General features: G+C 40.5%; 1 protein-coding gene across 1 annotated transcript in view; it reads left to right on the top strand.

The window, feature by feature from the left end:
* Positions 1-1,090: 1,090 nt before the first annotated feature.
* The window catches only part of LOC136875561 (trypsin), a 38,794-nt gene continuing 26,466 nt past the window's right edge, over positions 1,091-13,418 (top strand). Inside the window, exons 1-2 of the mRNA XM_068225485.1 lie at positions 1,091-1,189; positions 8,347-8,423. Coding sequence (XP_068081586.1) covers positions 1,126-1,189; positions 8,347-8,423 — 141 coding nt within the window. The 5' untranslated portion in view covers positions 1,091-1,125. The remainder of the gene's footprint in view (positions 1,190-8,346; positions 8,424-13,418) is intronic.

Below are 13,418 nucleotides of genomic sequence, written 5' to 3'. Positions count from 1 at the left end.
GAATTAAATGTCATATTGGTGATACAAAGCTGGAACAAGCAGATAATTTCAAGCATTCAGGTTGTGTGTTCTCCCAGGACAGTTTTATAGTAGGTGAGATCGAATCAAGGTGTAGTAAAGCAATGCAGTTAGCTCGCAGTTGAAGTCAACAGTATTCTGTAAGAAGGAAGTCAGCTCCCGGACGAAACTATCTTTACATCGGTCTGTTTTCAGGCCAACTTTGCTTTGCGGAAGCGAAAAATGGGTGGACTCAGGATATCTTATTCATAAGTTAGAATTAACAGAGATGAAAGTAGCGAGAATGATTGATGATACAAACAGGTGGGAACAATGGCAGTAAGGTACTCGGAATGAGGAGATAAAGGATAAGCCAGGAATGAACTAGATGTATGAAGCTGTATGCAAAAAAAACCGTATTCGGTGGTGGGGTCGTATGAGCCGAATGGAGGAGGATATGTTTACTAGGAAACTAATGGGCTCTGTTACGGAGGGTAAGAGAAGTAGAGGGAGACCAAGATGGCGATGGTTAGACTCAGTTTCTAACGATTTAAAGATGAGAGGTATAGAACTAAATGAGGCCACAGCACTAGTTGCAAACAGAGGATTATGGCGGCGTTTGGTAAATTCATAGAGGGTTGCAGACTGAACGCTGAAAGGAGTAACGGTCTATAACGGTGTTTGTATGTATAAATTTTTACCTAATCTAGTTACAGTAGAGATTAAAAAACAATCATTATCTCGATAACGCAGGGAAAATAATACTTAGTAACAAAGAAGCAGCAGATAAAATACTTTAATTGATTTATATAAGTGTGGGGAGCTTTGAAACAATAACAACTACATCACCTATTAGGACTTTTTTTACTGCTAACCGTAACTTATCTTTCAGCAGATAATAAGATTCGAATGCTCCACGAAGTGCGATGTCAATTACGACACATCTATCACTTATCAACAATCAGCTCTTGTCTATAAGAAATTAAAATTTAAAAAAAAAAATCCTTTAAAAATTCACTTGTGACCGTTGATAAAAGTAGAAGTACTCTCAAGACTATCTTACAATTTTTCATAACTGTCTTATATATTCACATCCAGTCAACACGGTCAGCTAGAACTGAAACAACCATGGGCAGCGTAAAGTTAATAGCTGAATTTTGTACGTTATGGCTATTGCAGGCATATCTTGTTGGTGAGTACGAAAATTTGTTTCTTCTTTCTTTTGAACTAGGTCATTCTTATGAAGGATAGACATTCCACAGTGTATAAATATGTTTGCGTCTTCATTGAGGTAATCATACAGGAGAACAACGCCTGTGGTGAGATTGAAACTTTGGGACATGTTGTCGGCTACTGTCCTTTCCTGCTCATTGCTTAGGAATACTCGCCATCACATATTTCGCGTCCTTTTTGCAGAAGCCTTTCGCGACAAGGGGTGGGAAGTAGTGAAGAAGGGAAGTTACGGATTGGAATCACTTACCAATGTTCAATAAATTTCCAATTCCTTTGCAATCATTTAAGAAAAGACTAAGGAAACAACAGACAATGAATCTACCACCTGGGCGACTGCCATATATTCAGATCAGTAATGATTGATTGATTGATTGATATATAGATCGATAGATAGATATATTGATTGATTGATTGATTGATTGATTGATTGATTGATTGATTGATTGATTGATTGATTGATTGATTGATTGATTGATTGATTGATTGATTGATTGATTGATTGATTGATTGATTGATTGATTGATTGATTGATTGATTGATTGATTGATTGATTGATTGATTGATTGATTGATTGATTGATTGATTGATTGATTGATTGATTGAAGAAGAAGAAAACTGCTTAGCTGAACGCGGTAGCACGAGAAGGGTAGATATTCTAGCCATCGATAAACTGAGAGATCGTTCTGTAATATTGGACCCAACAGTACGTCTAGAATCAGGAGAAAAACAGCCGCAAGATGTGCACTCTGAGAAGCAGGCAGTCTACATTCCAGTATCCAATTACATTATAGAGAAAAATCATGTGAACTCCGTCTACCTTTGCGGATTGTTAGTGGGTGCAAGAGGTACCGTACTGGGGATGGTGACCGAGTTGTGGAGGAGGTTTGCCCTCCAGGAAAGCTACCGAGGCAGCTGTGTGTTGGCCTGCGCTTCTTTTGAGGAACCATTTTTATTCAAACACATAATATTTGTACAATACTGTCTCTTACTGCAAATCCGTTGGGGGTTACTGTCGTAGATAAAGGATTATAAATACAGGGTCTTTAACTCAAAGTGGGGCTGGCCGGCCAGCGCACTGCAGTGGATAGATGGCCGAGCTGATCAGACGAGCACACGGCAACTCGCTGAGCTTGGGGCCGGGAGAGCGCCCGTAAGAATCGCATCTAAATAACAAGTACACATAATAACGCATAATCAATGTAAAATAATTTCTCACCTTGTCACAGAAGATGTGAAAAATGTCCTCCACCTGAATCTACACATTTCTGGCTTCATGTAAGGAAACCGTGATTCATACGCATTAGTTCAGCTAGCGAGATAGCCTCAATGTCTCTTGTGATATTTTGTTTGAGTTCATCTAGACTGTGAGGGTTTGTTCCATAAACCTTACGTTTCAATTTTCTCCCATAAATAAACATCGCAACCTGAAGATCTGGGGATCTTGCGGGTAACAATGGTTTTGTAATTACTCTGTTCTCAAAACTTTCCTCAATTAAACCTAATGACTCGTTAGCCGTATGCGAGGTTGCCGAGTCTTGCTGGAAATATCCAGACTGGCTTTCATTGTCCATGAAGTGTAAAAAAATGGTACGAGAATGTCAATTATATATCTCTGCCCAGTGATTGTGGTTGCAAAATCTATAGGCCCTGTTATCTTGTCTTCGGTTACTGCCGTCAACAGTGTAGATATACACAAACGAAGTATCACGAGAGAAATTGAGCCTTTCTCGGTGGATGAACTAATGCGTATGAATGAAAATTTCCTTGGCTGAAACCAGAAATGTGTAGATGCAGACATTTTCAACATATTCTGTTACAAGGTGGGAGATGATTTCATTTTGATTATGGGTTATTATGTGTGCTTGTTATGTACATGCGATTCATACGGGGCGCTCTTGTGGTCCCAAGCTCAGCGAGTTGCCATGTGCTCGTCTGACCTTCAGTTCGTCCGGTTCCATGTCTAAATGGTTAGCGTGCTGGCCTTTGGTCACAGGGGTCCCGGGTTCGATTCCCGACAGGGTCGGGAATTTCAACCATAAGTGACATACGGGTGGCTAAAAGTGTTGTAAAACTGGCAAAACTTTAAGACTGATTAATCCCACTGTAATTAAAAGAGGCGTTGACGTGAATACTTTGAAATTGTGAGACGTCAAATGTTGACTAAACATTACGGTAAACAGTGGAAACGTTTGACGTTCTCAAATGTTACCCAAATTTGTTCAAAACAATGGGGAATGATGTGACAAAGAATGAGGAAGAAGTCATTGAAGGAGATGAAATTTTTGTAGAAACAGTCGATTTGTGCTGAATTCTTTTTTCATCATGATGTTCTGTTATCTTTCTTGCAAATATGGCAATCTCCTGAGAATATATGTTAGTTGCAAACATGTCAGTCTCAAATTTTAATAACGTCAGTGCTCAAAGTTCATCGTAGATATTAGGCTATGTTTCATTTTAAAATGTTTTTGAGTATAAGAGTTATATTCCGTAAAAATTTCATGCATGCACCTTTTCTTGTTCGTTCGTTCGTTCGTAATCTGTTTTCCCTCCAGGGTCGGTTTTTCCCTCGGACTCTGCGTGGGATCCCACCTCTACCGCCTCAAGGGCAGTGTCTTGGAGCTTCAGACTCTGGGTCTGGGGATACAACTGGGGAGGATGACCAGTACCTCGCCCAGGCGACCTCACCTGCTATGCTGAATAGGGGCCTTGTGGGGGGATGGGAAGTTTGGAAAGGATAGACAAGGAAGAGGGAAGGAAGCCTCCGTGGCCTTAAGTTAGGTGCCATCCCGGCATTTGCATGGAGGAGATGTGGGAAACCACGGGAAAAAACTTTCAGGATGGCTGAGAAAGGAATCGAACTCCTCTCTACTCAGCTGACCTCCCGAGGCTGAGTGGCCCCGTTCCAGCCCTCGTACCACTTCTCAAATTTCATGGCAGAGCCGGGAATCGAACCTTGGCCTCTGGGGGTGGCAGCTAATCACACTAACCACTACACCACAGAGGCGGACACCTTTTCTGGTTACAGAATTCTAATAATTCTAATCAATCTCTCTCTCATGTTTTTTTCTAGTTGCTTTACGTCGCACCGACACAGAGAGGTCTTATGGCGACTAGAGGACAGGAAAGGGCTAGGAGTGGGAAGGAAGCGGCCGTGGTCTTAATTAAGGTACAGCCCCAGCATTTCCCTGGTGTGAAAATGGAAAACCACGGAAAACCTTTTCAGGGCTGCCGACAGTGGGGTTCGAACCTATTATCTCCCGAATACTGGATACTGGCCGCACTTAAGCGACTGCAGCTATCGAGCTCGGTCATGTAAAATTGGGTTGATTGGACATTGCCAGGTTTGCTTCTAGATTCCTCAGATATAAAAGCAAAGTTCTATCCACTGATCACGAAATCTCGAGGTCCAAAAGACCTAGAACAAGTTCATCGTTTACCCTAAAGGTACACTAGCAAGGTGGTCGTTGTTATGGTTTTTTGAGTCAATAGTCCATAGACTGGTTTGATATATCTCTACACGCCACCCTGTCCTGTGCTAACGTTTTCATTTGTATGTAACTGCTGCATCCTACATCTGCTCTAATCTGCTTGTCATATTCATATCTTGGTCTACACCTACCGTTCTTATCACCTACACTTCCCTCAAAAGTCAACTGCACAACTCCTGGATGTCTTAAGATGTGACCTATCATTCTATCTCTTCTTCTGGTCAAATTTAGCAAATCCATCTCCTGTCACTAATTCGATTCAGTACCTCTTCATTCGTGATTCGATTTATCCATCTCACCTTCAGCATTCTTCTGTAACACCACATTTCAAAAGCTTCTCTTCTCTTTCTTTCTTTCTGAGCGAGTCATCGTCCATGTTTCACATCCATACAGTGCCATGCTCCAGATGAAAGTCTTCAAAAGCACCTTTCCAATTCAATGTTCGAAGTGAGCAAATTTCTTTTCTTAAGAAAGACGTTCTTCGCTTGTGCTAGTCTGCATTTTTGTCTTCCTTACTTCTGCCATGGTCAGTTATTTCACCACCCAAATAACAATATTCATCTAGTTCCTTTAAAACTTGATTTCCAAATCTGATACTTCCTGCATCACTTGACTTCGTTCGACTGCACTCCTTTACTTATTTATTTTAATCTTGTACTATTTACTCATGACCATTCACCAATTTCTACCGGGCGAGTTGGCCGTGAGGTTAGGAGCTCGCAGCTGTGAACTTGCATCTGGGAGATAGTAGGTTCGAATCCCACTGTCGGCAGCCCTGAAGATGGTTTTCCATGGTTTTCCATTTTTCACTCCAGGCCACGGCCTCTTCCTTCCCATTCCTAGACCTTTCCTATCCCATCGTCGCCATAAGACCTGTCTGTGTCGGTGCGACGTAAAGCAAAGTAGCACCAATTTCTCCAGATCTGCAGTCTCAGATAAAATAATATCAGAAAATCTTAAAGTTTTGATATCCTCTCCTTGGATTGTGATATTATTCCCAAATTTCTCTTTGATTTCCTTTACCGCTTGTTCTCTATAGACATAGAAATGTAGGGAGAAAACTGCTACCTTGCCTCACTCCCGTCCGGATTGCTGCTTCTTATCAAATCCCTCGATTCTTATCACTACAGGTTGACTTTTATACAGATTGTAGATAATTCTTTGTTCTCGATCACATTCAGAGTCTCAAATAGCTTGGTCCAATCAATATTATCAAATGCCTTTTCAAGATCTATAAACGGCATGTATGTGGGAATGTCCTTTTCAATTCGATCCTCTATGATCATACGTAAAGTCAAGATTGCTTCACATGTTCCTACATTTCTTCTGAAGCCGAATTGGTCTATTCCCAACTCAGTTTCAACTAGTATTTCCATTCGTCTGTAAATAATGCGTGTAAAAAGTTTGCAGGCCTGAGATACTAAAGTAACGGGGCGGTATTTTTCCCCACTTGTCAGCACCGGCTTTCTTGATAATAGGTATAGAACATTCTGGAAGGTAATTTTCAAAATTCAGCTTCCTTAGGCCCTTTGCCACAATAGCATAGGCTAATATACGTGAAAAGCGAATTTCTTGTACACGGACGAGACAAATCTTATTTTATGTCTTTCGATACGGGCAATAAATCTCAAGCAGAACTCCGAAATCCACGTCTTCTCTAAAACAAACCAATTTCGAGATACTGGCACCACGATGCCACCATTCTAGGTCAACGTGCTGGAGAGTAGACGTTGACAGACCTACGAACGAGGCGATCAGAAGCGTTACAGCTTTCTTTAGGTCAGATGGCGTAAGACATGCAAAATGATTCCGGGAAGGAGATATTAGTCCGTGAGAGAAGTTTACGGTGCTCACTGTCAGTTGTCTCATTTACAGCAATACGTTCAGACGTGCTTCAGCGTTCTAGCAGACAGCTTTATCCCGTTCATTGAACTTTTATTCGTCACATACATCTTCATTTCCATTTAAATCTATCTTCTATTCTTAATACTTTTCCTCCTTTTAGGGTCATTTTTATCACAACCCTACGTTTTTAACAATTTGTTTTATCTCACACCAACACAGATAGGTCTTGTGGCGACGATGAGATAGGAAAGGGCTAGCAGTGGGAAGCACCGTGGCCTTAATTAACGTACAGCCCCAGCATTTGTCTGGTGTGAAAATGGGAAACGGCGGAAAACCATCTTCAGTGCTGCCGACTGTGGAATTCGAACCCAGTGTCCCTGAATTCTAGCTGATGACTAAGTGGCCCAAAACGCACAGGCAGTTGTTCGTTCACAACGCTATAGTTTCCTAGAGATCCTATACTTTGGAGTTCCTACTACTGTGTACTCTAGTTGCTGGTAGTCATAGTTGACTCTACTTCCCTTTCCATATATATATCTTCTATACTTAGAAACGCACAGTTACGTTTCTGCGCACGGCCGTCTCATTTATTACAGCAGTAAAATCAGATGTGCATCTGCCTCCTATCGTACAGCTTCATACCGCTCCGTACAACTCACTGATGTAACCGTTATTCGCAATACACATCTTATTATTTCTTTATTTTTAATACTTTCAACATTTTTAGACTCAGTTTGGTATACGCTATAGTTGTTCTGTGCGGTCTTCCTTTCTCTTTACCTACGGCTCCTGTATACTGTAGAAGCCTGTTTTTCAAAGCTGACTCCATTTTCTTTTTCCATAATAAGGTCCTACTTTCTGTCACACGGCGTTGAGGCATGGACACTAACTGAGACCATGTGCAAGAAGTTGCAAGCATTTGAGATGTACACGTACCGAAGGATGCTGAACATATCTTGGACAGCTAAAATGACCAATATAGAAGTTTTGCATCGTATGAACAAAGAACCAGTAATTTTCACTCCCATCAAGAGAAGAAAGCTAGAATACTTTGGTCATATGATGCGGAACAGTAAATGCAACCTTCTGCAAGTATCACTCCAATGGATTTTTTTAATTTTATTTTTTATTTTTTTGCTGGTGCATTCTATTCTTGATCCGGTAAAATGACTGGAAACAGGCTGTGGATATTCTTTCATATTCTGCTTTTTATCGTCATTTCATTACTTATAAACCCGTTAGAGCTCCTTTCTTTCTACTCCAGTGCACCACAAAAATAAAATTAATAGATCATTTTATCAAGGTTTAAGGTTGCCTGTCGAGACTACCTGCTGAGGACAAGCTGCAAATAAACTATTTAATTAATTAAATTATAAAATGGGAGATTTTACTAATTACGTTATGTGTATTTTCATACCTACACTATATTATGGCAATGAATCTCCGACACGAAATACAACCGCAGCGTACTCCAACTTCAAAGAAATGATTGCACAGTATAATCATTCGATTAGTATTCCACATTCAAACCATTCATACCCTCTTCCTCTAATAGTCAAGAACACATTTTGGATGAATGTTGAGAAAATATAGCTAATTTTCTCTTCGACATTTTGTCTTTATACCTTTTTTAATATACTCTCACGATAAAGGTAAGGGGATGAGTTTGAAGATATCTCATGTTTTTACCATTAACTGCAATTTATAGAGTATTAAATATCACAAGGAGAATAACACCGGGATTTGTACACAACTCACATGTTATTTCCTTTGTTTTATACAGAGGGACGCACAATCACACGAAATGACGGAAGAGTAATCGGAGGAAGGGATGCTTTGCCTGGCGAATTCCCTTTCCAGGTGAGTAAAAATTAGAGCATAGTCTTACAGAATATGGGTATGAAGAGATTAGCTCAAACACAGAACATTCAATAAGAAAGTTAGGGAATTAAGTATTAACACTGTAGCTATATGTCAGGGTAACAGCCTCAGTGTATTGAGAATAATTCAACATACTTCAATGATGTGATGAGCAATTGAAGACTTGACACGGAAAAGTAAATTTTTCTAGAGGAAGGAAAAACGTAGTTTGAATCTCAAAAATGTTTTATTTGTGCATTGTTCATGCAAAACAAGTCTTGATTTGTGTTTAGAACTATTAATATTATCAATAATTTATATTCATCATAAGAAGGGTAATTATTATCCTGAAGAATACAAAATTAGGAAGAACGGATTTCCTTGGAGAAGTAATGATATTGTGCTTTCATGTTATCCAGCATCACCAGTAAGTCATTTTCCTTGCCGTCACTTACGGATATTTTTGAAGCCTTCTATGTTCCTGAATTCTGCACATTTTTCCTTCTTGAAGACATCATGGTCCTCCCATTCTTCCATTCCACTGAAATATTTTTTCTGTGTTTTTTTTTGTTGGTAAATCTGTCATTCTTACTTTGATCCACGATTTGTTAGTGATCTGCAATGATGTTTTGATTATAAATACATCAGCTGCACCGAAGAAATAGAAGAAATCAAATTTTTCCATTGACCCGAAATGGATGTTGAAGTCGTGCTGTACTCACTATATTCTGAATTTATCATCCAATATGGCCTTGCAAACCCGTCTTAGTTTCTCAATTACGCCAAAGCCGCGGTCACAAGGTGTATAAGAATGTTCGAAGACCAGAAATTTTAGTTCAGTGGAATAATAGTATTTTCTAACCAACAGATAAACGTTATATGACACTCTGCACAAGACCACAGAAAATGTAACAGTGATTAAGATAAAGAGAGAATGTAACACAGAACGTTCAACAACGTTGCTCCAACAAACACGACATGGCATTTGCCTCATTCTCCATGCCAATAACCACGGAGCACCATCTGATGCCATCTGACGGCATCAGTACGAACTACAAAGCAGGTACGCGGCACTTCCATATCTTCCCAAGCGATTGGCGATGGTACATAGTGTGTTGTTCATACAAAATCTGATTGTTGACAAATTTGGCACTTACATCCATTTCCAAGTCAAGTCTTCAATTATTTAAAAGACTTGCTCTTCAATTAATTACCACAAAGTAGCCTGGAGAGGCTTCGTTCTGGACGGAATATCTGTGTTTCCGAAATTGCTCAGATATGCGAGATCCTTTCAATCAAGTATTTCTGAAAGGCAGATCAGCGTACGACATACCTGCTGAGCGATAAATTTTAACGTATCCAACAAACGCCTACGCTCAAATACATATGCTGACCATTCTGGCATAACGATACCTGTCACAATGTAACTCCGTATGAAGTTCTTAGTGAGGTGAATGGCAACAGCCATGGTGATTTGAACTTCTCAAAATCCGAATATAACTTGATTATCTTTTCTACTGAACTGTTTAAAGTTCTCCACTTGAAAATTAGAAGAGAACTCATTTCAGAACTTAATACTGTCAAAATCAATTCCAATGGAGACGTGTCCGTGCGAAAGCCACATATTTCGTTAAATACTTAAAATAAAAAATGAAAATATTTGTATATAGGTCGTGGAATAATGGTATGCCGAACAAGTAGGTAGCTGCGCAATTTAGGTCACGTAACTATCATTTTGCCTTCGGCAGATAGTGGGTTCGAACCTCAATGTATGCATCCTTGAAGATGCTTTCCCGTGGTTTCCCAATTTCACATCAGGCTGTACGTTAATGTCATGGTCGCTTCCAAACTCCTGTACCGTCTTCTCCAAAAAACCTATCTCTTTGTAACCATTAGTATATTGATTTTAAGTTAATTCTATACAGCTGAAGATGGCCCAATGCGGCTGAAGTATATCCTGTAATAATAAGATGTTTTTACAAATTCGAAATAGTAAATGAACTTAAGTATTGACTAAGTGGAACTATTATACTATTTTTCTTTTTATATAACATAATTGTCAATACGAACCTATTATAAAACACACATTTTCTATCCTGATTTAAATAAACTACACTCACAGAAGTATCACAACGAAACTGAATTAGCATCGTATATTAATAAGCATTTGTATTCCGTATGACAAAAGTACTATTACTGAATTAATTTTTGTGACAACAAAATGAGACACACTCAGCAAAGCAAAGACTGACACTGTGTTACACCAGCTGGCTAGTGCGGGCTTACGCCAGTGGACTGGTACAACTGTCGGTTACGACTAGTTGGTTAGCCAAGTGGCTTGCCTGACCTTGCCATGTGTGGGGTGAAGCCATCAACTTTCTCCTTTTTTGCATTGAAGGAAGGTGTTGAGTGTTACTCCAAATTACGAGAATGTGCGTTAGAGTGTGAACTACTTGATTCACACATAACCTCAATTTGGAAATTCGGGATGGTTACGCCAATTGGCCTGTTCACCATTGACATCTTCATTTTCAAAGCATGTCTGTAACTTTTGTTTGTTTTGTCATATACGTTGTTATTTTCTTGAGGATAAAATCAGAGAGGATATTGCAGGTCATTTGGCTTTGTTAACTGAAATAAAAAGCGAGCTCAAGCCAGACCAATCGGGTGGCTCATTCTTGCAAATTATCCGTAGGTGGGGGTGCAAATATTGAGAAGTATAGGTGAAACACATTTCAAAAAATTGCCAAAACCATCAGGGAAAGTTGTGGCTCCTACGCTTCCAGTCACTGTCACAACGCTACCTTTCTCTGCCACTCGCACTCTCCTTCTTTCTCACACTCATATTGTCCTTCCCTCCCCAAACTTGCCTGAAACCATCGGAACAAAGTCAGGTATCGTATCTGAATTGTTGAAACGTGAAAACAGGTGGGTACGTGATTGGTTGATGGATTTCTAGGCATGCTGTTCTTACTAGTCGTTATAAGATGGATGTTCTGTGGCTCACGTTTCTGTTTACTCGCGAAAACTGGTATTGGAGTCCTTTAATGAACGCGATTAGTGCCACAGAACACATGTAGTATTAACGGACAAATAATACCAATCCCATTTCGCCTTGAAGATTGGAAGATGGCTGCGTGAATATTACACATTGTGTACTAGAGTCTCGTATTGAAAAGGTGTTGTGTCGTATTTCTCAGCTACTCCTACAGATCTATAAATGGAGAGTTTCACAACGTCTACGGAAAGTTAAAACACGATTTTTAAAAATTATTTCAGAATGTAAATATTTTTATTATTACTAACAAATACATCGCAAATTGGAAATATCCCGGGGGAAATGGTCACTTACAGTAGTGTAATAATAAAGTAAAATTAATATACACTCATGTTCATAATAAACAGCACACCTTGAAAGACAAGAGATAGGAAGTTCATATTCACAGGTCATGATTATTAGTATGTTCTGCAGAAACGATTACAATTTCAGTCACCAAGGTCCAGCATGTGTCAAGTTGCCTAGTAGGCACTGGGTCCTCCATGGGTACGGATAACTTGTTCCATGCGTGATGGCATCGACGCTTATAGGGCGCGAACGGCGTCCTGGGGTATAGCCATCCATGTTGCATTCCCCTGGTTCCACAGTTCATTTTTGGTGGTTGGCACTGTGTCACAGCACCGCACCCGCCGTTTCACTATATGCCACACGTTTTCGATTGGCGACAAGTCCGGTGATCGGGCGGGCCAGAGCAGCAGTCTGACATCCTGTGACAACAAGAAGGCACGTGTTCGTGCAACAACATGTGGTCGCGCATTGTCCTGCTTAAATATGGCATCTGGGGTGTCGTGTAGAAAGTGTATGTCTACGGGTCGCAGGATGTAATTCACTGGTCACAGTGCCTTAGACATGCACCAAATGTGATTTATGTTTGTACGCAATAGCACTCCACACCATAAGGCCTTGAGTTGGCGCTGTATGCCCTTGTGAGATTGCAGTCAATGTGATGCCTCTCACCCTTTCTGCGGTGACCCAAAATGCGGCCATCATTTTCAAACAAACAGAACCTGGATTCGCCGGAAAACACTATCTGCTGCTATTCCTGTCCCCAGTGACGTCGTTCCACACACCATTGCAGTCTAGCATGTTTATGCACATTAGTCAATGGTTGACGGAGAAGTGGACGACGAGTCGGTACCCCAGACCGTAATAAACGGCGATGGACTGTCACTCCTGATAGTGTACGATGTGTTACACCGTTCCACTGTTGCGCCAGGGGCGAGGAGGACGCAGATCTCTCCTGTAATGCCATTCGGATGAGATGCCCATCTCTTCAGGAGGGAGGGAGGGGGTGCGGGTGAAGGGCTGGGTGGTGCGACCATACCCATCTTGTCGTATTCTATGGCCTTCTCTGTACCATTCTGTACACACCTGTTGCATTACCGACACACTTCGTCCCACGCGAGCAGCAATTTCCCGGATGGATGCATCACGTTCTCTCATGCCAATATTGCGCACTCCTTCAAACTCACTCATTTGACGGTACAGTTCACGTATACGTCTGCGAGGCATCCTGCACGTCTGCTCAAGTCACACTGATCAATTACTTTCGGTTTATAGCAACAACGAGCGCCGCAGGCACATTTTACCAGTGAGTGGTAGTGCCCCGAGATATCGATGTGGACTTTGAACCTGAAGGCCGACATGATTCAAATGCTAATAATTTCTTCAGAACATACTAATTCACATGTCCCGTGAATATGAACTTCCTACCTCTAGACTTTCAAGGTGTTCTGGTTTTTATGAAAATGGGTGTAATTATCCAACAAAACAACAGCAACAAAAGCAACAAAAACAACAAACAAAACAAAAGTACACAAGCAATTCCATGTGGAAAATATATAACAGGAAATACTACTAGTTTAACATTCTAAATTAAGCGAACAAGTAAGTAGCTGCGCAATTTAGGTCACGTAACTATATGGGAAATATGAGGG

This window comes from Anabrus simplex, chromosome 1, assembly GCF_040414725.1.
Source record: "Anabrus simplex isolate iqAnaSimp1 chromosome 1, ASM4041472v1, whole genome shotgun sequence".
Classification (NCBI taxonomy): Eukaryota; Metazoa; Arthropoda; class Insecta; order Orthoptera; family Tettigoniidae; genus Anabrus; species Anabrus simplex.
The sequence above is the reverse complement of the archived record's forward strand: the minus strand, read 5'-3'. Positions and strand labels throughout refer to the sequence as shown.